This window comes from Diplotaxodon limnothrissa, linkage group LG5, assembly GCF_057381915.1.
Source record: "Diplotaxodon limnothrissa isolate DT_005_m linkage group LG5, D_limnothrissa_male_GT1.1, whole genome shotgun sequence".
In the NCBI taxonomy this organism is placed as follows: domain Eukaryota; kingdom Metazoa; phylum Chordata; class Actinopteri; order Cichliformes; family Cichlidae; genus Diplotaxodon; species Diplotaxodon limnothrissa.
Genome location: NC_140600.1, coordinates 18,956,391 through 18,982,013, shown reverse-complemented (window position 1 = coordinate 18,982,013; position 25,623 = coordinate 18,956,391). Strand labels below are relative to the sequence as shown.

At 41.2% G+C, this 25,623-nt stretch overlaps 1 protein-coding gene across 2 annotated transcripts in view; it reads right to left on the bottom strand.

Annotated features, from left to right (window-relative positions):
- The window catches only part of LOC146632106 (low-density lipoprotein receptor-related protein 1-like), a 101,239-nt gene that overhangs the window by 42,628 nt on the left and 32,988 nt on the right, over positions 1–25,623 (bottom strand). For both annotated transcript variants that reach the window (XM_085353220.1, XM_085353218.1), the window contains exons 3-15: positions 24,554–24,691; positions 20,204–20,323; positions 19,498–19,626; positions 19,117–19,380; positions 8,845–9,007; positions 7,119–7,341; positions 5,339–5,528; positions 5,112–5,255; positions 3,807–4,043; positions 3,311–3,491; positions 2,043–2,265; positions 537–726; positions 308–433 (exon numbers count right to left, since the gene is read on the bottom strand). In XM_085353220.1, the coding sequence (XP_085209346.1) occupies positions 308–433; positions 537–726; positions 2,043–2,265; positions 3,311–3,491; positions 3,807–4,043; positions 5,112–5,255; positions 5,339–5,528; positions 7,119–7,341; positions 8,845–9,007; positions 19,117–19,380; positions 19,498–19,626; positions 20,204–20,323; positions 24,554–24,691 (2,328 nt within the window). The remainder of the gene's footprint in view (positions 1–307; positions 434–536; positions 727–2,042; positions 2,266–3,310; positions 3,492–3,806; positions 4,044–5,111; positions 5,256–5,338; positions 5,529–7,118; positions 7,342–8,844; positions 9,008–19,116; positions 19,381–19,497; positions 19,627–20,203; positions 20,324–24,553; positions 24,692–25,623) is intronic.

Below are 25,623 nucleotides of genomic sequence, written 5' to 3'. Positions count from 1 at the left end.
GTTTTTTTGCAAAACAACAAGAACACCTTGAAGACAACGCTTCACAAAGGCAGCGTTTTTTGCACAGTTTGCACTGGATTGCATTACAGTATGTAGATGTTGCTTGCTCTTGTAGCCTGCTCTTGTGTGTCTGCATTTGTTCAAACATTTTAGGACTAACAGTTTTAGAAAACATACAGTCAGACTGCTTGACTCATCTTGTCTGACATACAAGAAGCTTAACCTTGTGGGTAATGGAGCAAAACTGGTGCCATTAGAAACACCCTGCAGACGCACACAAGCACGTACAATGAGTTCATGCACAAACCTCTGCAGCTGGTGTTGTCAGTTTTGTCTAGTACTTGGTCTTCTGCACAGGCACACTGCCTCCCTCCTGGTATGGCCAGACAGAGACTGTTGCAGCCTCCATTGTTTACGCGACATGCATTAGAACCTGTAGATGAATGGGCACTTATGAGATGCTGTCTCTGTGGACAATAATACTTTTTAAGTTAGCATGCTTGGATGGATGTTATGTATAACGCTTTTCCCAGTACCTTGCTGCTGCTGAGCATCGTACATTCGAATTTCAAAGATGGGAGGTCGCTCGTTGCGCAGTAGAGTGGCAGTGCCTGTGGTGGTGTCCAACTTGTAAATGCTACCACTGCGGTACTCGTTCCAGAACAAAAAGTGTTTATAGTGGCACAGACCAAAGGCGTGGTTCAGCTCCTGACCTTCATACACCGTCTGGTGATGTGAGAAGAGAGGCAAGACTGTAAAGCATGTTTTTATAATGAACCGCTACTGCATATATATGGTCAGTTAGGTAACAGATGGGGTTGTTGGTCAGTTTCAGCTGGTTTGGTGTTAATGAAATTAATAACAGTTACAGTAGAGGAAAAGAAGGTTTGCTGTGTCTCCCAGGACAGTCTCAAGAACATGGAGGAGATTCCAAGAGACAGGCAGTTACTCTAGGAGAGCTGGATAGGGCCGTAGAAGGCCTTTAACCCATCAGCTGGACCGGTGTCAATAGGATGAGCACTGCCAGAACTACGATATGACCTCCAGCAGGCCACTGGTCTAAATGTTAGCATGTCTAACCATCACAGACAATGAGAGACAGACTCATAGTGGGCCGTATGGAGCCTGATTAGCATTTGCCCTATAATTCCAGAATTGGCAGGTCCACAACTGCCACCCTGTGCTTTTCATAGATGACGGCAGGTTCACCTTCTGCACAGTTGACGACATGACCTGTTTGATAATGGCTCAGTGATGGTATAGGGTGGCACCCTGACTGCAGTTAGGCATCAGGATGAAATCCTTGGACCCACTGTCAGGCCCTACACTGGTGCAGTGGGTCCTGGGTTCCTTCTGGTGCTTGAAAATGCCCGCGTTCATGTGACAAGAGTTGACTGGCCCCCACATTCACCTCTCCTAAAATCAGTCGAACACCCTTGGGACATTATGTTTCAGTCCACCCAACGGCATCAGTATAGATATCCAGCATGATTTTTTTCCCTTTAATTTTTTTGAGCAGTGTAGTTCAAACCTTGCTCATGGTGATGATAAAGTATGATGCAATGACTGGTGTTTTTTACTAGTTATTACATGGGTTAAGTAACATAAGTGTCTAGGCAATAGCAATATAAAAATGCACATTAAACATTGACTGGCACTTGTTTCACTAATGTGTGTGTGTGTGTGTGTGTGTGTGTGTGTGTGTGTGTGTGTGTGTGTGTGTGTGTGTGTGTGTGTGTGTGTGTGTGTGTGTGTATAATATTTAGATTCCATTCCAGTTTCTGCATTATAAAAACAGCACCAATAGCACCACAGCTCAGTGAAATCAAAATATCAGTTCAGACACAAGGAGAAACCAGTGTTAACAAAACTCAAGGCCACATTGTTTGTACTACACAGTGATAGACCACCCACATTATTCCACTGCTTTAAAGCGCATTCCTTATTAGTGCACTGACACCCGTTTTTAACTCCTGTCTGAAGTTACCAGACTCCAGTAAAACAGTTTTAACCTTCAATTCTTAAACCATTTTAATTCTGACCTTGCGTCCGGAACTGTTAAGGTAGACCATCTCTATGCGGTCGTAGTAGGCATCCACCCAGTAGAGGATTCCCTGGGGGATGTCCAGGCTCAGGCCGTTGGGCCACAGCACTGTTTTACTGGTCAGAAACACATTTCTGTTTGAGCCATCCATCCACGCCCGCTCGATCTTTCCACGCTTGCTTTCCTTAGGATCCTCTTCCCAATCTGTCCAATACATCCACCTGAGGAATAACAAGGGAACTGTTATGGGTACAAGTGATAGCAAGACAGGAAAAGGTAAATATTATTGGTGCATCGTAAAGAATCACTTAGGATTAACAAAAGCAGTGACATTTTATCTAGCTGCCCTAAAGCACCCAATACTCATCAAACCAACCAGTGGGGAATGCTCAGCAGTGTGTCTCAGCTGATATGCCCACAGGCATGCCGGTGTTTGTCATCAGGTACTCTAGGTCCTGTCAACCACTGATGTCTACACTATTGTACGACATTAGAAACGTCCCTTCTTGCCATAATATGACTGACATTAACAGTGGCATTCTATAGTTCCCTTGCCTTTTCCTCTTTCTAGTGGTTTCTGCTAGTTTCTCCTCCTCCTTGCTGAGCCTGATTGATTACAGGCATTAGTAGAAGTGAGTGCCTTTCCCCAGGGAAGTGTGTGGACACACATCACCCTGTCACTAGCAATCCAATGTGTGTGCGTGTCTTTGCGTGGGTTTATGAGCATGTATTTCTCAGGAAAGAGCACAGGAGGTCTTATCAATAAGACACATCCATGTACACCATTATAAAGAATTATTTGAAAGAGCAATATGGCTGCATGCAAATGAAATGGAGCTAATGAAACTAATATACAAAATGCTCCATCTGTTTTAGTAAATAAGGTGTGATAGGTGTAATCAGAAAGGACTCGCCAATTCGAGGGGAAAATGGTCAGCAGCACTGGGTGAAAAATGATCAAAGGGCTTCGGCTGGATGATACAAAGATACTGCTTACAAGGAAAAGCAACAGATAAAGATAAAAGCAAACAAAGAGAGCAGACAGAAATGTTGCTTTGGTTTTACTGACAGGGGAGCAGCAGGGTGGGTATTTTTTTACTTGAGTCATCAGACAGACAACCAGATGTAACGATCACCTATTATTATTATTATTATCTCTTATCTGCTTTCACTTGTACCTTATTACCATCATTTCCTCTACTGCTCTTTACTGATATCTGTTCTCTCTGCACTCTATTCCTCCCTTCATCTCTTTATCCATATTACCCATGAAGCGGATCCACTACAATGGCACGAGGGTGAGTCATTTTCCCTTCAATCAGTGTTTTCCGGGTGCGTGAAGCCTTTTCCAGTCGAGCCACACTGATAGTTTTCTTGGGCCCGTCATCTGTCCAGTACAAGTTGTCAGCCATCCAGTCCACAGCTATACCCTCCACCGTGTGGATCGCTTAGACAAACACAAACAGTGGCTGTGAAGTTTTTCTACACAGCATAAAGCATATCACATGCTTTATAAGTAAGGTACTGAAAGAGGCTGTAGTTGCTACTTGTTATAAACTGGACTGAATAGAAGAGTCATATTGTAAAGCACTTTTTTATCTCAAATAATTTTAAGCCAGATCAACAAAAACAGTCTTTTACAATATGGCTACAAATTTTATTTTAAGAAATGCGTTTTTGAGATTATTATGGAAAATCATCGAACTAGCTCATAATCTTGGCATGTCGTTTTGGTCTCTCCAATCAGCTGCTGTTGCCGTACCTTCCTTCAGAATGGTATCCCTCTCCGTTCCATCAATCTTCTGGCGCCCAATCATGTAGCTGGTGGCGTCAGCAAAGTAAATGAACTCGGTCTCGGCGTGAAAATCCAGCGCTCTCGGGTTCATTAGATTCTCGATCGGGATCATGTACTCATCTGGCACCTTAGCATTCATGTCCATGCCTCTGATGACCCCCGGGCGACCTTTACCATAGACCAGGAAGAGCTCGTGCTCTGGTTCTGTGGCAAAACAAGGGAATAAAGGTAAAACACTTCAACTTAGACCATCATTTACTGTTCTTTACTTTATTTTTTTTAAAGGAATCAAAATTAGAGGCAAACTCATATGCTGACACAGTTATTTCTGAATAATTTATATGGATTATTAATGTTAAAAAAATGCAAGTTCAACAAAAGCCCAAAAATGAAAATTAAGTGATTTTTAATGAGACAGCGAAAGAAGAGGATGGGTGCCCTTTGGGTCAATCAATATTGCCATTTTCAAGGACGTTCTTTTCTCAGTAGGCAGATCAATATAAAGCTGTTATTGGTGGATAGTAAAACACTTCTCAGAATAAGCTGAATCACACTGACAGCTTTGTGGAGCGGCCAGCAAAGAGCCAGCAATGCTGTTAAAATACATAAAACAAATGCTGGAGCTCAGTGCCGGCGTTACTTTCAGAAAACTCAACTCTGCAAATAACTTGAGAACAGAAAGACTGCATATGCAGGACAGCAGAAGAGATCGTTTCATACATCGATAAATGACTTGTACAACTTGGTTCGCAGATCATTTGATATAGAGTCACTGAGGTAGAGGGAGAGAGTTGTGCTTAAACTCAAACAGTGAGATAGCAGGATTAAATCTACAGGAGAATGAACACAGACAGACAGCAACTGCTCGAGACATCTGTTAATCTGGTGACTTCAAACTGAATCTACATGGATCCGAGCCAAGGCAACAGTTGAGACCAAAATACACTTAAAGCAGCTCTTCTCATAGAAAGGCCTTTATAATACCTTCTCATAGGGCACATGTAGAAAGTCTAAAAAGACCGTCCAAATTCTTAAAAAAATGGCATTTCTACATGTAACAATCTTATGCACGACACAATTCAACAAACTTGTTTCTTTCTTAGTAAAATTTCAAATTACTTGAGCTATGCCCCCCATACACCCACTGGGAAATTCAGGAGCCCACCCTCGTCTGGGAATACTGCTACAGTGAATGTTTGACACGCAGATAACTTTTGATGGATGTGTTGATTTACAATCGCTGGAGCTCAGTCACCGTTCATTCCCACTCACTTTTGCAAGATTTGCCATCGCTACCCAAGCTAAATCCAGAGCGACAGCGGCAAGTCCGCGTCTTTTGGCCATTCCCCAACAGACAGATGTCGGAGCAACCTCCAGCCTTCCCAAACTGGTCCTCCTCGCATGCGTGGCTGCGCACTAGAAACCAAGAAAGAGGGAAAAAATGAGTCTCATGATAAAATATCCACCTAGGAATGATGTATATGTGCGGGCATGTCTACCTGGGGGCTGCCGTCTCTGGTGGTAGACGTGCAGAGCTCCTCCCTTGTCCACCCTGGTCACCACCTGGTAGTCTGTGCTGTTGAAGCGGTTCACCCTGATCACACTGGTCTTGGGCTGCATGTTAGCGTTGTCTGAGTTGGTGGCGTAGAGATAGTTTTCAAATACAGTCAGCCCATACAGATGCTCAATCTAAAAACAACACAAATCAGAGGGAGAGGAAAGCACAAAAAACGCTTTATTTTTTTCAGTATTTCATGTGTTTCGTCTCTTGTTGTTAAACTTACATGTACAAATACTCATACAAAATAAGTTTTCCATAAACAAAGTCTCTCTGACTAACAGTCTTTACAAAAAAATAGACCTACAAGCGCTTTATTAGTCTGCAGAGACTGTAAAAAATCATCTAAGCCCTCGTGACGTCTACGCAGAAACACTTTAGTATTGCCTTTGTGTGTAACCTCATAAAAAGGGGTTTAACTTTCATAAATTTGAACAAATAAATGCAATCCAAGAGCTGTTTTTTTAGTAGTGCACTCCCCTGCATCGCCAATATACAACAATGGATCTGTCACTCCTTGCTTTGTGACATTTTCCTTGAGCGAGTCTTTTATTTTCTCTGTATGGGGACAATTTGGTAGCTATTATTTTCCTCATTCCATGGCAACTTACCACCAAAACAAAACAGTTCTCTCCTCTTTGTGATCTTCTTGGTGACATTTCCGATGGTTAGATTTTTAAAAAACTCTTTTACCATTAAACAAATGCTGTGTTGCTATGTCACCTTTAGTTTAATAAACCATGCGCACATGTGTAGAACAGTGGTCAAGCTGTTTGAGGTGCCCCAATATACAATTTTAAAAAGCCACTTGTCCAAAAAGTAGAATTTCCCGTGGTCAGCATGGTGCAAAGTGTGACCGAGACCGAAAATAGTCCAGAGCTCTCAAACATGATGATTGCTCACACAGCACTTGCCTTTAGCTGACAAAGTCAGCAGGAAATACAAAAACACCGGAACAACACGAAATCTGACATGGAACTGAGGCCTGTCATTGTGGATATCGCTGATAAACACAGACTACCTTAAAGATTACATTTACATACTGCTTCCTATCATAATCTGGATTCAGGCAACAATTAACAATAGTGCATTAGGTCACCTTAGCTTCCACATGTAGACAACACAAACCAGACTGACGGATTGTGTTGGCCAGAGTGTGTGATCTGAACGTTACTTTTTACGCAGCTTGCACCTTTAAGAGAGTGTGTGCTAAGTCTCAGCAAACACATACACCGACTTGGTAAAACAGCCCTGACTCAGCACCATCCATAACCACGGTTCTTTTTATCCTGTAAGTGAAGGATGTGCATGTACTAATGGTCTATCACAGGTGCGCACACACACATATATTACAAGAGGTGGCGGTTTAAGTGTGTGTGTGTGTGTGTGTGCATGTCTGTGCCCTTAGGTTCAGTGAGTAAATGAAAGCTGTTACTTCCCCCACAGATCACAGTAAAAGCCATGGTAACAGGTTTAAGAGCCAATGTGCTTCAACAGCGCAGCAACATCAACAGCCTCAATATTGGACACGATTAATCAGCTTATTTAATGAAAAGCCAAATGTCCACCATCTTCTCCCTGCTAATCACTCACTGGCTAAAAACGCATTAAAGGCGCACACTGGGGTAACGTATCGTGTATAGAGCTCCAGAGCATGTTAGACGGCGTTATGGGGAATTTCTTACAGCTAAAGAGAGATAATAATGAGATTATTTTCTTACCAGCAGTCCCTGAATGATGGTGTGCCGGTTCTTGCCTTCATAGTCCACCACCTCAATATAGTCTAGATAGGCATCAGCCCAGTACACCAGCCTGCTGACAAGGTCCAGCGTGATGCCGTGGGGGAAGACGATCTTACTGTCCACCAACTTGGTGCGGTTCTGGCCATCCATGTCACAGCGCTCCACCTTGGGGATCTGTCCGTAGTCTGTGAAGAACACCTTCCTATAGAAAGAAGTGAGAAGAAACGGACTGATAGCAGGGGTGTTTTCATGATTTTTCTAAATGGAGTACAAGGGGGGCACAGGGGGCACCAAAGATGCAAATTGGTCTGCAAAGCACAGTTTTCAAGGCTATATGCAGCCCTGTGTCATATTGCCGATTTAATATGCAAACATAATCTTGTAATAGATACTTTTTAAAATAGAAAAAGTATTCTGACTTTTTCAGTAACTAAAAATTATAGCCTATTATAACCTTTATTTATACAGGTAATCCCACACAGACTAGATGTCTCATTTACAAGCAAGACGTCACCTGTAAATGAACTACAAGTACATAAAGCCTGAGAAAGTAGTTGAGTAAATGTACTCGGTCACATTCCTACTGGTCCTATCTGTGCTCTCACCTATTACTGTTGGGTACTGTAAGATTAACAGCACTCTAGTCCAGTGGCTTTTTGGGTGGGAGTAGGGTGGGGGGTGCCAGGGAGACCAAACATATTTCAGGAGGTGTCGGGAGCACCTTATAGCCCGCTCCCAGAGATGCTGCTGATTGACAGACTTTAACTTCTGGTTGGAAAAAATACTGAAAACTTTATTTTGGGCTTTTTGATGGATATTTGAGATCTGATAACATTTTTTCCTTCCAAAACCAGTTTGTTAGACCATAAGTTTTCATTGTTGCCAGAGCAGAAATATAAAAAAATAAAATAAAATAACTTGTTTATGACATCAAATCCTGCTCACAGTCTCTGTAAACGTGTTAACAAACAGCGTCTACTGTGAAAAACATGTGTTACACAAGCGAGCTGTGAGTCCTTCTCTAAAGTAGACCTCTCAAAATCCTTTCATAACAGAGAAACGGAGCAACTGCTAATGAGTAGATGAAGGCAGGAAAAATAGAACGATGTTATTTATTTATTTATAAAATTTTGTCTTTTACTTGTATGTCACTCAAAGTAAATCAGCCTGCAGATTAAAAGCACAACTAAGACTTTTTTTGCTGTGCCAGTGTTTGTTATTGCTGTTTTCTCCCTCTAATGACACTGCCGATTACCAAAAGAAAAGCCAGCTCCAGCAGCTCTACCTGTTCCTGAACGAACCAATTACAGCAGAGAAAGCCGTGTGGGAGGAAAACTACAAGCAAATACGTGCACGCGAACGCACATTCTTGCATTCGCGCAGTTTTCTCCGAAGAACGATCTCTCAGAATCACGACCACGCGCCGCAGAGACAGACGCACTATCAGGAATTCAGCTGGAAAGTTTGGTCATAAACAAAAGAGCCGAAAACAAAAACATGCTTTTCCTCTCAAAACCTTATACAGTCAGCATACCGCCAACATCTGCGCTCAATTACTCCAGCTTCCAAACATCCAATTTATCCTGTTTTTTTCCCTCTATTTCCACATATTTTAAAGTTGAATAACAGCGATGGATGACACAACGCTGGACAAAGTTTGTGTGATGTCCTTCCCTCCGTACTTTAAGAAAGTGACCACACTCACCCCATGGTGGGGTCCAGAGCGATGCCTTTGGGGTTGTACAGCTCCTGATCCAGGAGGGTAACACATGTCTGCCCATTCTTGTCACACACGAAGATCCTGTCATCCACGTCGTCCACAAAGTAGAAGTTTCCGGTCAGCCAGTCAATGGCCATCTGCTCCACATCTGGATAGAAAAGTTGGAAGTGGGGTGGGGGAGAAGATGGGACACAGAGGGAGCAAGGTGAAGCAAAAACTGTACTTGTAATGATTCAGTGACTAGTATGGAACTCGTGGCGTGCGATGATGTTGTTTTTATTTCTAGGAGATGGGTAAGAGGTTTGGCTCGTCTGCAGCAGTGTGCTGCAGACACTCTCTCTCATGCACACATTCGCACACAGTCCAGGACGTCAGGTTCGCATTCGGATCGCTTTCCCTGACTGACAAACAAGACGACAGCTAACGCCAATTAGCCAGAGTCTAAGTACTGTGTCTGTCACTTAAAATCACTTCAGCAAAATATGAGAGAGCCTGTTTGTTGCTTCGGGTTATGTGATGTTGCCATAGTGGTACCTCAGAGCTGACGGCTCTGTGTGGTTTTTCACTGGGTTTATTTTCCCCAGGCTCCACTCCCCACATACGGGACAAAAATCAAACACGTACAGCGCACAGCACAGCACCACACGCAAAGTTTATGGAACATTTAAAGCCTACCAAAGCTCAAATTCAGACCGACATAAAGACTGTAACGTCCCTTCCCCTATCAAAACTGTGCCGAATGCGGTGAAGAGGGGAGGGGTCTGAGGAAGGAGAAAATAGAGTAAAAAGAAACGTTACATTAACAGACCCCCTTCTTCATCAAACAGCAGCACGGCCGCAATGAGTCAGAGCCAACAATCAAAGACAGAAAGCTTTTGTTGAAGATGAATGGAGATGGGAGGATATTAAAGGCCTGGAATTATCACTACCTGTTGCTCTCACTGTTACCAATTTAAGTACAGTGCATTGGTGAAGCACAAGGGCAAGAGAATTACGCATAAGTTCTTTATATTTTGCATTTTTATACGTACTCTTAATGCTGAAATGGATATATTTTTCAAATACCTTCATTTATCTGGCAGGTTGGAAAAAAGCTCAAAGCTCAGACCAGAAATAATTAAGTAAGGAATAATCCAATAATATATTTTATATATTGCAGACTATACTCCTTTTCATATGAGTGCTGTAACTTTTTTACTGTTAATTCTATACTTTTAACAAAGTATACATCATATAAAGTTGTAAAACATGATTAGTCTCTTTCCTTTTGAACTGCTGGTAAATGAATAAAGTCGATTTCCAATACTGTTTTAAAAGATGTGGCTTAACAAATACTTTTTCCTCACAGTAAAGTGCTTCTCATCACCATGTGTGTTTAATTTTTCTGGTGTTTATATTTGATTCATGCCAAGTTTACAGCAAGCTCTTAAGTCATACTCAAAGTAAGGCAGGTATGTGTGCGTGTGTGTGTCTGTGTGTTGACATTTGGACATTCGGAGGAAGCTGTAGCCAGAACCTCAGTCCTGCATCGGAACTCCCTGGTCATTACTGCAAACATCTTGCAGGAAATGACATCACCAGTGCCAGATGGCATTACACAGTTCTAAAATATTCTCACATTACATTTCTTTGCTTTGTCTGATTTTCACCTTTATTACATAGGGGTTTTATTGGTTACATACCTGTTTGGATTAAATTAAGCCTTAAAGTTAAGCATTATTAGACGTGGGGATGCTTTATGACAGGTGGGCGTCGACACAGGCTGAACTTGCCCCTAAATGACTGCTAGGCTGCTTACTCAAGTCACTGAACTGGACTTCTCTGTTTGTGCTGGTGTCTTTATGCAATTACCTGACAAATGATAAGGCTTGCTGTGTGGGTAATTGTGCTAACAGCCAATCTGCAAAGTCTGTGCTTCATTTTTGTTGAGGGAAATTACAGTATTTTATTTTATTTGGATGTTACGCAGCACTAATTAGCAGTTATCTGTGTTTGCGGAAGCAGTTTAGTAACTGAGTTTGTTGGCGTTAGTCAAGTGAATTTTATCTGTATAACGCAAAAGGTTCAAAAGTCTTCACAGACATAAAAATATATTAAAGACAGCAAAAAAGAAAAAATTGTAACAATGACACAAACAAGCAGCCAAAATAAAATCTAGTTGATCCATCTACTGTTTGCCAAAGCCTAATTAAAATGCTCTCAGTGGAAGGATGGCTGTGAAAAGGCCATTCCTAAGGAAAGGAAAATGAGCAAAAAGGCTGAAAAGTTGTCCAAATTGCACAAAAAACTGGGCTGAAAAATCAACGGCAACAGTTCTTATGGAGTGATGAATCTATATTTAAAGATGGGTTCAGCAGAGAGGTGCAACACTGAGTGTCTAAAGCCATCTGTAAAACATTTTGCAGGCTCTGTCATGGTTTAGGTCTGGATTTCAACCTGTGGTGTTAGGAATCTTGTCAAAATCAATGGAATTGTCAATGTGGAAAAAGGAAAACATCCGATTAGCAAGAAATGATTCCAAACACAATAGATCACTATCAGCCACGGGTCATAGGCCTCCCCAGGGCTCAGACCTCAATATCAAAGCAATGTGGGATCATCTTGATAGAGAACAGAACAGAAAAGGCAGCCGGCATCCAAAGAAGAGCTTTGAATGTCCTTTAAGAAACCTGGAGAACTATTCCTAAAAAATACTTAAAGAAATTGCAATCTCTCAGGTCCTGTGTCAGGTGTCTGTTTCCTAATGACTAAGTTACTCCTCATATTATGTAGATAGTTTTTCTTAAGCCCCTACACTTTTCTTTTTTTGTCCTCTACTTGTCCACTTTCCTCAGATCCTTTTTTAGGACATACTGGACTGCATGTCGAAATGTGCCAAGTCTTCTACAAATTTGGGAATCTACTTGTTGGTGCAGAAATACTAGTTTGTGATTCTCTGTCAAAGACATCTTGAAAGCCTGGAGACCTATTGCTCATCACTTTCAAAAATCTGAAAGTCAGGCTCCATGGAGGCCAAATATTATGCAGTCTGTGCAGGGGGAACATATGACAGATGACTGACTATGAAATCAGCCATCTTCATGCAACCGACCAACATAAAATGATTTTTCTTTGCTCTTAGTCTCTTGAGATGCCACAGAAACAAGCTGTGAACATAACCCTTTGCTACTTTTTTACCTTTACTTATGCAAAACAGCTGAATACTTCTTCCAGCACCAGCAAACGTACCTGTAAATATTCATTTTGGCATGGCAGATACAAACTATGCATATACTAGGGAGAAAGTAAGAGAAATCCTGGTGAGGCAGGCTTCACATATCACAAAGCCTGTATTTTCACAGCTGCTTTGGCTCAGCTCGCCACAGAACTATCCTAACACACTCTACGCAAACACTTCGTATGTAGGGCTAAAGTCATACTGTAGGGGTCCTTGGCCACGCAGCGCTCGGAGGTTTGGGTGGTGGTGTAACATGGCAGTATGTTTACCAGAGTGATCAGGTCCCCGTGCTGACTTTAGGGGAAACCTGAGGATCAATTTTTTTCAACCAGGAAAGAAACGTTTGGGTTCGGGAAATGATGGAGCAGATTCCTTAGTATAAGAATGCAGTAAAAGTGCCCATAGTGAAAATTCACCAGCAATGAACCAATAAATCTGTTTAAACTCTTGTTTAAAAAAAACATAACTCACATTTTTTGTGAAGAGCTTAAAAAAACAAAAGGAAGGCAAACGGACCACCTTCAAATATTTTGAGCCTGAACAAAAGTGGAAAAGGGATAAAAGAAAAATGCAGCAGTACAGAGAAAGAGAAAGACAAAAAAAAGTGAGAAGAGAAGAAAGATGGCGAGGGAGAGATCTGATTTCCACTAGGGAAACTTGGCAATTGTGCAGCAGCATTTCTGAGGTTTATGGAATCAGCGGCCGTAAGTCCCAAAGGTGCTCTTAATTTTTAACACAGAGTTCTCTGTTTAAATGCTTCCAGCTGCCTCACAACACCGATTCCCAGATTAAACCCTGGGTAAACAACTGAGGGAGAAAAGAGGAGATTGTGCAAGATTACTGAAAACCATGAAAAAAAAAGGTTTTCCTACACCTCTGCTGAGCAGAAATGGCCTCAGCAAAGCCACAGACTTTTCTATCTCCTCCCATTCTCCTCTCTCTCCTCCTCCATGCATCATCCCCCATTCCTCCCCTTTGTCTGTTCCCCAGAGGTGGGAAAACAGTCTGGATTCATTAACTGCAGCTCTGTCTGTCTGAAACTATGCTATAAAAAACAGCACCGTATAATTGAAAAAACAGAAACAGCTGCCTTATTCATTTAGCCTTCCTTTCTCTAAACAACTCATTTTCTTCGTGTTTTCTTGTTCGTAGGCTGCTCCCCATTGGTCTAAGAAAAACAAGTGCATGACTACCTAATGGAGTTAAAATTTATTTCTAGGAGCTCAACAACGTTTTACACAAGCAACTGCGCACGTAGTAGGGCGGTCACGGGGCCCAGCATTGTACTACGCCGCTAACAGAAGGACGCATTAGCGTGCTTCTATCAGTATCATCGCGTTTAAAGCGGCGGATATGGCTTTGAGACTTCATGGCTGTCAATTTGAAATGTTTGAAGCTTTAACACCAGTCCCTCATACTGCACAACCCAGTCCCCGTGTTAAATAAGAAAAAATGTGCAAACTAAAATGAGTGAGGCGGGTAAAGGAGCAGAAAGGGAGCGAGGGAAACTTAAAGCTGACCAAGTGTTGAATGGAAAGACTTAAAAATGTGCTGACTGGCTTGCCTTTTAACAGCACATGACCCTTTAAGGAGATTTCAGGCCAGTGTCTGTCCTAAGCAGCGTACTGTAGCTGGTTGTGCAAGGGTAGCAGGTACTTTGGCTCTTAGAGTACAAGCTGAGATGAGGGGGGCTTACTGGCAGCTCCGGGATCAGCCCTCCTGTGCATAGCATGAAGCATCAAAGGCTGATTTTTAGTAAATGTAAACTTATCTCTGTTTGATTTCATTTGAGCTCTTGGGTACCAGTTTAGACTGTCCTGCTGCTCTAGCGTTAGCTCTGGATACTTGATTTGTATTTCGCTTCAATTTCATATTTGCTTGCTTAGTGTCCTTGTTGTTTCCGTCTGTCCTTCCCTCTGTCACGTCTTTCTGTGTTCCCTAAAAAAGGGAAATATGTTTGGTATTTGTTTTTCATGTTACCATGTCTCCTTGACAGAGCTTGTGTGTACCACAAGTTTTGTCAAGTCAGTTTCCTTTAGAAAGGTTTCTAACTGAGAGAGTAGACGTGGAAGTATCTGTGTCGCAGTCATAATAAGAGGAACTGTAAATAAATACTAAGGAAAGGTGCTTCTGTCTGTGCTTCCTTTATTACATCCTTTAGCAGAGGATACACTGGACCATCCTTCATGAAAGAGGATAATGCCATCCCACCATTCATAGATAATTGACAAAGTTGCGCAGATCACCTGCATGTTAATTATAAATGCATTTTCCATTTCGTGCCGTAACCTATTGATATGGTTTGAATTTTGAACAGGCTGATAAACGCGCAGCTGATCTCTGAATGCCACGCCGCTGCTTCTTGGTAGTTACATATTGAAACATTCAGATGGCTCGTAGTAGATCCTTTACCGGACAGAAGCAAAACAAAAGGGTCAGGTAAGGCGTGCATGTTGTAGTCCATCTACTGGATGTTGTAGTTTCGACACAGCAGATATCTGACATCGTGCTGTTAAGGAACCTAGGCTGAGTAGACTTAGCCTTATCACGTCTCCTACACACCTTTCCTTCACCTTGTGACATTTCCCATTGAGGTCAAGGAAAAGTGTTCTATAGCTCATGCTCTCAGCTTCTCTGTGATTTCTATTTAAGCCTTAATTCAGCTTTGTTAGTTTAGTTAGCTTTTAGGGTTTTTTTGTTTGTCATCTTTTTTGGCAGCTCCTTTTATTAACATTTTGCTCACAGTAAAGTTTACTCAGCTTTCTGAGTGTTTTTTCGGCCTGTATATTAAAAGGATAGTTGTTTTCTGCAGAGCCACGGTGTAGAATAAATGGTGCAGAACAACATACAGTTTATTAAATAAGAAAGTGCTGAGATAAACGGGGGAAAAAAATCATCAAATGTTAAGGAGGTATTTTTGCAGCTTTCCTTTTTAAACAATCCTCTGACCTCCATCATCGTACATCAAACAGGAACAAAGGTTCTAAAAATGTAAATCTTATTTGGAAGGCTCCAGTAACAGGGATTAACGCCATGAAATTTAGTGCGGACATTAATGTGCCAGAAAGATGGATCCTACACTGCAAAATCCCATGATTTTTCCTCAAGCTGAGCAGGAGGCAGATGTTTGTGGGTGAAGCAGGGTGAAGCAGTAGCAGCATTACTTTGTAGTACTTTTGAAGTAGTATGATTATCAATATGCATATTTGTTATATGCTTTAGTTTGTGCTTTGTGTATAGGAATGCTAATTATTATAGCACACTTTAAACGTGCTGCATCATGGCTATAGACTTGTTCTGTCATCCCATTAAAAGTTTGCCTGATTTTAAATTTGTTTATTTCAGAAATTTGTGAGTACAAAAAAAAATAAATAAAAATAAAAAAGGCAATGTGGCTAAAGAGAGTGACAGTGTTCGCGGGTGGAGACACATCTGGACAACTCATCTGTGAAATAGTGAGGTCATGAGTCACTCTGATCACATGTGCGTCATTTCCTATGTTAATCCCTGTTACTGGAGCCCGCTGGCTCCTTTGACGTTAACTGTAAGTGTAAATCTGCTCCTTCCTCCTTCCAGCCTGTACAAAAGATGAAGTCTGATGGGCAGTCCCTTCAAATCATCATGTGGAACGGATGACAAAAACTCTTGCCCATTTGTACTGTTTATTCTTTACACGGCTCAAAGTACACAGCCATAAATGTTTGTTTTTAAAGTCATTATAGCATAAAGATCTACACATCTTTCCATATTATGTAGCTCATACCCAGCAACCCTTTTGTGCCTCGGATACGCTTGCTTTAATTCAGCATATTTTGATTTGCCTCATTAGCAACCGAAATGCATTTTCCATCAACAACAATGACACAGAAACCACAATACGGTGACAAGGATACAGAAAAAGCAGCGCCCTTCGATTGCTTCCACATTTACAGCATCTCTAATCCTGCATCATCTGTCATGCATATCCTGTCCTTGCTCTTCAATGCAGCCAGTGCTCCATCTTGTCAGTGCGTGGGTGCGCACACATGTGTCTGTGCCTACAAACGAACACTGCAGTGTGTGTGGGCGTGCATGTGCGTGGAGGACAGGCGTGAGGAAACCAGCTGAGGCTGATGGAATTTCCTTTATGGAAAAATAAATAAATAAATAAAAAATGCTTCTGGTTCTTAAATTGGCAAGTCGGTTGTAAGGTTCTGGTTACAGCTGCACAATTATAGCAACTGTGATAATTCTTGTTTTTGAATGACTTTGATCATAATTATTATTACTACTACTCTCAAATACTGTATCCTTAAAGGCAAGCTCTGTAATGATGTGGCACTTTCTGTAATTTTGAGATGGGCGTTATGATGTACTGATGTGCAGTAATGAGCTCATGACGAATGTAGCAATAGCGAACACACACAGAGAAATGCTTTTTTATTTAGTTTTTTCTACTCTGATGATAAAATCCCCCATTTTTCCTGCTCTAAGCTTGTCTAGTATCATCTGGTTTACAACTAGCACATTTCCAAAAGACAGCTGCACCACATTGTGTGTGCATGTGGAAACCAGAGCTCGCCTGTCTGTCACTATTCTGCTTCTAAACTTTCTATGACGGTCGGCGCTGAGCAAGTCATTTCTGTCATGTTACTTCATTCTTTTAGTCACATGGAAAAGGAATGTGGAGAGAGTGAGAGACAAGTGGTTGCACTCCAAGCAGATGTGAGGGGAGGAAAAGGAGAAGAACAAAACTACATGCTACATTATTCAATAGGGCTGCTTGAAGTCCCGAAATCAAAAGTAAAGTGAAAATATGTGAAAGTTCACACAAGGAAGACTGTCTTTAATGTGCACCCTCTTTCTCATTTTCCGCTCAAATTCAGTCAGCGGACTGAGGGCGTTCCCCTATTTCCCATAAACCGATTCGATTTTGTCACGACCTTCGTGAGCACATTATCTTCCTTCTGTTGAATTTTAAAACTCCTCATTTCCCCTGCTGCTGTAAGGAGCTACTTAGTGTGTCAGATCCCCTCCAGTTCTCATCAGAACCAATATCCAGAGGTCTGCTCACTAAGCTCATCAAAAGTCCTGCACGCCCTCCCATCTCTCCCAGCCGGTTCTTCAATACTTCTCATTCCTTCATCGAGTTACAGCTCTGTTGGCGCCGCTCAGCAATTATAAAGTACAAATGAGACGTCGCGTACTTCTTCGACTTTCTCTGGTGCACTCGCAAAATAGGCTCGCTTTCATTTTAGCCTTCCCTTAAGGTGATGGTAAAAGATTGTGGGGAGAAGCACGCAGTTTATTTTCCGAAAATAAACGGAACGGCAAAGTGAGGGAGAAATTCGGCGTTGTACTGATTCAGGGCCAAGTCCCCCGATTAATGTTTGCAGCTACGAATGATTACAAACCACCTGTCGACCAACTTCCCAAAAGATGTTGTAATGAGGCATCGCAGGTGGCTTTCTCAAGATGAGATTTCTGTTTTTGTCGCTCTGTTTTCTTCTGACTCATTGAAGACAAGCTGCCTGAAACCAAGCCACAGTATGACTAGAAACAGGGTGCGAAGCAAAGGAGCGATAAAGGGGAAAAAGACGGTAAGAAAGACTGTGTGACTGCTTGACCTGCAGGGTGTCTACACTCAGGAACATGCAAGTTCTCATGTCTGTATTCAGTGACTCTCCTCAGGTTTTGACTTTTAGTTTCATTTTTACACAAGTAAGGACTCTACAGTGTTTTTTGAAAGGAGACTTAAGCCATGGAAAAATACAGCTGCTTCTAATGTGTTGCCATAATATCTATGACTGACTGTGCACAGAGCCGAGAGAAGCTCAGCCCAGCTTTTGGCCCAGTTTCCGGACATTTTTTTGTTACCCTATTTACATTGTGTTTTAAGTATTTATTTACCCCTCTGATATACACTTTCATGTTCTTTAACCTTTAAAAAAAAAATGACCAAAAAACCCCCATTTGAAAACATTTTATTCTTCTTCTTCTAGCAGACATCTCTCTCGCTGCCCCGAACATTCCTTCCTCCTCTCCTCTTTCTTTGTCTTTGCCGGGCAGTTTCCACCAGCACCCTGCTGGCCAACAGGACCAGACAAGAATTTAACTGGGCCCTCAGCTGATCCGGTATGGAAATCTTACAAATGAGTCACATGTTTAATTTGGCAAAATTTTTTATGCCGGGTTCACTTTGTGACACAAGTGTTCCCGTTTATCTGGGCTTGAGACCAGAACTAAGAGAACCTGTGGCTGACTTTGGTGGGACCGTACTAATTGGATTAAATTGCCCCAAGGTGTACGACAAGCTCTGTCAAACTGCCATCTGAAAAAGTGGATGGATGTTTATTTGTCTATCTGACAAAAACATGGGTGTATGTTCATCACACAGAAAGACGCCTAAATCACTCCCAGATAACAATGTCCACCTTGCTGCAGGAGAAGTAGTAAGTAGTAATGGATATCTGCTATGTCACAGCTAATGCACGCATTACATCAACAATTCATTTTAATAAGACCTGCATGTATAACGGAAGCACTTTTCTATGCAAAGCTACAAAAATGCTGAAACGTCCCTCCTCCTCTTCATATAAACCAAGAGAAAAAGTCTAATTATCATTTCTGGAGTGTAGTGCACGCCTGTGTTTTTGACTATGCAAAAGGCCTACAGAAGAAAACTGAAAAGCCAAAGCTTAAAAGATCCCAAGTGGTTTGGCAGATTGCTATGTAGCCACAGGTGGTGTAAAGTGTGCCTCACTGAGCTAATTACACTGAGCAATTACAGCAAAACATTTTTACGTTGAATTGCTGTCAGAAACAGAATTACAATACAAACACATAAATAATACATTCCCATATTAAAGTGTGAGTAAAGTGTGAGAGAAGGCTATAGAAGACCATTTTCTGGTGCACGCTCTGGACTATGCAGATAATACTGTGCTGAGTTTTTGGAGCAAGTTCTGTAGCTCATTGAATAATTTGAAAAGCATTTAAAGCGTAATTTGAAAACATTATAAACATTAAATGGTTTAGCTGTGATGCTGCGCTGTACTTACGGTGCAGGCTGAAGGAGATATTGATGATTCTCTCGTCCGTGAAGCTCTTCAGATTGGGGATGAAGGCACATTTGAGGTTTGTGGACGAGGGGGAGTCTCCCACATGGATCCAGCAGACCTTTTCCTCAGCATAAAGGAAGTCCATGGCGGTGGTTTGTTTGGTGCTGGTAGACAGCAGATTGTTGACTGTGGTGCCGCTCAGAAAGGTGGCGTTTATGTTCTGGGAATTGGCGATCAACAGGACAGGAAGACGCTCTACTGGCACTGGAAAGAAAGACGGACATAACTAAGAGTAAACAGAAGGAACGCGAGGAGATCATCAATATGCACTGAGACAACCTGCTTCACTCTACAGTTCTACTGCTGCCTGACTGTACTCACCATTCTTGGCCTTGCAGGAGCGGTTGTCTGGCTGAGACAGGTAGCCTTCCACACAGGAACAGGTGTAGGATCCTTCGGTGTTAGTGCAGTTCTGACTGCAGGTCCCGTACAGGCTGCACTCATCAAAGTCTGAATCCAAGAAACCGCAGATGGTGTTATTAGTCAGTAAATACACCAAATAGCATCAACAGCTCAGAAATGAAAGGACAACATAAAAGGATAAAAACTTGACTGTATAATTTTAAGAAAAAATGCTGATTAATATTTACTTTCAGTTTCCTTAAGCTGGCAAATACATCTCTCATTTGTTTTTCATGTTCCCACTGGCTTCTAATTTCTTAAAGGTGTGAGTATTTGTAGATAGACACCAGGTTTGTTGCAAAAATAACCATGATATAAATGGGATTTACAAGTGTTGCTCATCATTGCCAGTAAGTCCTCCAAAAACCTGCCAAAATGCAACATTTTCAAGACAGACTTTTGCAGGAAATGCTCCACATGTTTCTCAGCACCCAACCCACCCGCACTCAGTTTGGCTTCTATAAAACCTGAATAAACTTTGGTTTGGCTTTGTAAACAACATGTTTATTACTAAAAAAATGTGCGCATAGGACAGAAAGATGAATCACAGACTGTTTTTCTGCCGTGACACGATGATTAGACACTTGCGGTCCATACTTGACTATCGGAATTTATAGGAACTCACCTTTGCATGTCTTTCCATCTGGGCTGATCTCATAGCCAGTCTTACAGTAACAAGCAGGCCCTGCCGGAGTAACGGCACAATGTTCCTTACAGCCCATGTGAGAGCAGTTGGTGATATACTCTGAAATAAAAGGAAAGAGAGCAACGGAAGAATAAATGAACACTAAAAACAAACGACAGCTTTTAATCATGTTCGTCTCCTGTTACTTATATTGCTACTGCACTGAAAATGCTTCCTCGGTGGTTTTAACGGGGAAAGGGATTTGTAATAATTATGCAATAATCCCTTCAACATATCACTATACACTCAGATATTATACTGTGATCACTCAGCTTCCGTTCATCTCGCTCAGTACTGTCTATCAGAAGACACAGAGCTTAGAGAATGCCTGTAGGTATCAGGCACAGGTGCTGCTGAATCTGCTATCGTACGCTTTCTTTTTAGAGCTCAGCAGGGTGCTTAACTGCATAAAATCTTGATGTGCATTGCTAAATTGTTCAATTTCACCCTCTGTGGCTTCCTCCCGACTGTGAAGAACATAAATAATGGGCATGAAAAATTTATAGTTAGCTCAGTTATATCATCAGTTAAGACACTAGAACTGACAGAGACGTGATCTACAGTTTCCTTGGCTGCTCTGTGCCTCAACATGTCCCTGAAAACAAAAACAACCCAAAAAAAACCCTCAAAAATAAATCAAATCAACAATAACTGGAAGTAAGATTAAAAAAAAAGAGTCAACAACAACAAGTGGTTCTCAGTAGAAAAATAGATACAGGGGGGTTTATTCAAAATATGACTGTGTTTGTGTAAATGGTACAAATGGTTCCCATTATAATTCTGCTGTTGCATTAAGGAGTTTTCAGGATCAAACTTTGACTGTTCAGCTCAACGGAGGAATCATGAGACTTGGTCAAACGAATGTATCGAACATCTAGTAACAACTAATGTACCAGCCTCGCCCTAATATGACGAGAAATGTTTTAAACTTACAGAGACAAAACTCAAACATACGTATACAGTCATATGAAAAAGGTTTTCGCACGACTCTGTGCAGTCCTGTGAAAAACTAAGCACACTCCATGTTTAAGTAGCTTGGCAGCAATAATTTGGAAGAGTTGTTTCCTATATGACTTCATCCGTTTCTCACATCATAGTGAAGAAATACTGGGCCATTCTTCTTTCCACCATTGCTTCAGTTCATTGAGGTTTGGAGGCATTCGTTTAAGGACCCGCCACAGTATTTCAGTCAAGTTGAAATCTGGACTTTGGGTAGATTTTAACTTCATTGTTTGCTTTTTCAGCTATTCTGTTGTAGATATGTTGCTGTGCTTCAGATCATTGACTTGTTGTATGACCCATTCTGGGGAAGTTTAAGCTTTCACAAAGCATTTGACTCCAGAATACTTTGGTACACAGAGGAGTTCATGCCCAACTCAATGATTTCAATGTGCCCAGGTCCTGTGGCTGCACAGCAAGCCCAAATCGCCATCCATCCACTACTGTGCTTTACTGTTGGTATGAGGCATCTGTGCCTATATGCTGTTTGGACTTTATGGTTTGTCACATTACCCTTGGGTAATTCAAAAGTAGAAAGTAAATTTAACAGCAGTGCCAAGTGCAAGTGGCGAACTGATACTAATGATTACAGGGGTAGCTGCAAAGTAAACTCTAAATTGGGAGAAATGTAACCCATTTCACTAAAGTTATTTCTCTGGAACTCTTAATCTTCAGGTCAACTCAAAGGTAATGCTTCAAATCACTAAAGTATAACATATATATTCTAGTGATCTTAAGTTTGATTGTTTTAGTTCTAAGTGAGTAAGAGAAGAGACATAAAAGAAAATAACCAAATATTCCCACCTAGCATTCAAAATCAATGTCTCAGTGTTATCACAGACCATCTCCAAGGCTACGTACACGTCTGAGATAAAAGAGTACAAACATAACATCAGGAGAGCTTTCAAAAGAGCAGGGAACACGCCATGAGATATAAATCTAGACATGAGTCATAGTCAAACAAACGCACAGCCATGTCAAACCAAGCTGAGATCTATCAGTCACAAGTGATTCACTTTTCCCAGAAACACTGGAAGACTCTTCACACTAAAAAAAAAAACACCTCTAGAAAGAGAAGAGGCGCAGTCAAAGTGTCGCATTTCTGAGACAAAATCCCACGAGTCTGTCGCAGTGCTGTGCAAACCTCTGAACTACTGACCGAATGAATTTCTTAAATAAAAAATAAACTTCATCTGTAAGCACTAAGCGGGAAACAGAGAAGAAACCACACAAATCAGCAGATTTTTTTGGTTTGTGCATTTTTAAAGATGTTACCCCAGACCCCTACATGAGAAAGGGATGAATTCCCCCGTGTAACCACTGTCCTGCTGACAATCCTATGAATACACCAGTCTTTCTCCTGCTCTCAAGAGACTTGCTGGGACAGCCACAGTTGAAATTACAGACATGCTCGGAATTTTCCAAAACAAGTCTGAGCGCCGAGCAACTGAGATTAGTTTAGAAAACCAACATGGGAAACAATGTAAACAACCTACGGTGACAGACACGGCAAAATATTTATTTTGAATTACATAAAATGCAGAATGCAACCTTAAAATCAGTCAGATGACTCTTAAATGTAACACCTGATGTCTCAAAAAAAAGCTTAAAAAGTCATCAAATAAAGATGCAATTCCAACTTTAACCCTTAAGTTTAACTTTAACCCCAAGTCGCAGGCCCCAAAATGATTTCTTTCTTCTTCTTTCTTTTTTTTAATAGTGCAGAAGGTACCCCTGGATACAGGGGCATCCCATATGTTGACAGAGTTTCATCACAATTATGAGGTGAACACACACACCTACACACACACACACACACACACACACACACACACACACACACACACACACACACACACACCGTAACGAAGTCTAGCCAACCTGAAAGCGCATGAAAATTTGATGCCTCTCCCAGTGGCTCTTTCTGTGTTTCTTCAATAAATATTTAATCCCAGCTCATTTTTAACTAAGAGTATTGGGGACACCCAGAAAAGAATAAAGGAAAAGAATGACAGACGGACTCTTAGGTGAGCGAGGTGGTGAGCAAGACGACGAGGTTAGATATTTAGTTCAGAATCTAAGAAGCCAAATCTCACAGCTTTGAAACGAATATTGAAATATCAATTAAATATTTTCATCCAGCAGGAGTGGGATTTTTGTACAGGCTGGATGTGAGAATGGCAGGTTTCGGTGTGTGTCCTCCGCAGTAAAACTCTACCATTATTGACAGCTACGATTATTAAAGACACTCCAGAGGACAGGTGAGTGATGCTGGGTTTGTGATGTGTGCTGACTTTTGACCAGCGCCACATAAAGCAGTCTGATTGATAGTCCATCATCAATTCTGTTCCTCTGCTGACCTTTAAGTTAAAGTCCCCAGGTTGAGTTCCTTTTAGATCTTTACCCTTTCCTCCAATAATGTAAAAGTGTTTTGCACAATTAAATTCTATTTTTTGAAGCTCTTTTGAGCTCAATCAGCAAATTCTTAAAAAAGAAATGTCACATTCCTTGGAGTCATCATAAATTACTTCCCAGTTTCTGGTTTCAAAATGACTGCTTCCCTAATTCAAATCATAAAGACTTTAAAGCTCTAAAAATACACACAGCCGCAAAATACAGCACACAGAACCGGTGGGAACATACGCAGATGGGAGCACAATCCAATGTTATAACATGAATGTGGTAAATCAACATGTTGCTGCGATGTCAGCGGTGCTTCACGGCGTGCACATATCATGGGTGAAGACTGTACAATAAATAAGTAAAAAGACAGTCAGACACCATTAGTTTCACACAGATCCACATCTGTAATATTAACCTACACAGTCTTATACAACCATATTGCATATCATAGACGAGGGCAGAATTATGAGCTTCCCTATGAAAATTGTATGTAGTTAAGAACAAGAAGTTTTCAACATAGTTTTCCAAACATCCAAAAAAAAAAAAAAGTTTAATTTTGGACACTTTCATTATTTCACTTTACAAAAACCAGAAACTGCCAGGGTCAGTGCTCAAGTCTTAATGACCTATTTATACTGTGTGTAAACTGGAAGATAACCCTCAGCTTTCCATAAAAAGGTCAGTTTTTCAGGAGGCTAATAATACGGACCTTAGTAATCTTTCTTTTTTTTTCTGAAGTAATTCGGTTATTGTGTGCAAATAGAAATAATTTATGCGTTCCAAAGACAAAAGCTTTCATAGGGAGCTAAGTTTTTATCCTCATCTGTGTGTGTAGGGATTTTTTTTTTTTTGGGGGGGGGGGGTATAAAAATGTGGCTTAAGTGATACCTCTGCAGTGTGGTCCTTCATCCCAGCCATCAGTGCAGTCTGAGACCCCATTGCACAGTTTGCTCATGTGGATGCACAGCTCTGTTCCCCCACACTGGTATTCATTGGGAGGGCATCGTGATACCGTGCTGTGTGGACCTGAGGGAAGACAAACACAAACACGGTTGACTGACAATGTTAAGTTGTAGTTGTTAATGCCAGCTTAGTCTTTACTATTTCCACATGTCAGTTTCATTCTCCTTTTTCTGTAACAATGTGTTTTACTAACATCCTTCTTTGAATTTTTGTTCCCAAATTTTAGCGCTCGCTGCAGTTTGCTCCAATTTCCAGTGGTGGCTGAAAATCCTTCTGCATACAGGAAGTCAAATTTCTGGTGTCACAGTTTGTGGAAGTAAATGCCACAGATGGATGCAGATGCAGTACAAGTACACTTTGTAAATGTTAAACTCTGAATTTAATAACCTCTCATCCAAACAATTTCAAAGTTGACAGTACTTTTCAGAAGGTTCCCACTAATACATATTCTATGAATTAATTTATATAAATAGCAATAAATTGCAGACAAAATCTGGGATGTAGCAAATATGATTTCTTTTTATATATAACATTTGTCAGAAGCTTCAATAAATGCTCCATTTTCAGAAAATTTGGATTTTTGGTTCAGGCTTCTTAGGTTAGTCATAGACTTAGCAAAGCGTTGGAAACATTCCTGAGATTTTGGTCCGTATCGACATGATAGATTCATGCAGTTGCTGTAAATTTGCATATCTATGATGAGAGTCTCCTGTTCCACCACATCCTAAATGTTGCCCTACTAAACAGATCTGGTGAATCATGAGGCCATTTGAGCAAAATTAACTCATTGTGATGTTCAAGAAATCAATTTGACATAATTTGAGCTTAGTGACACATCCCGCTGGACGCAAGCATCAGAAAATGGATACACTGTGGTCTTAAATTGATGAACATCATCATCAGCAATCCTCAGGTAGGCTTTGGTGTTTAAATGATGCTCAGTTGCTACTAAGGGACCCAAAGTGTGCCAAGAAAATAGCCCCGATACCAATATA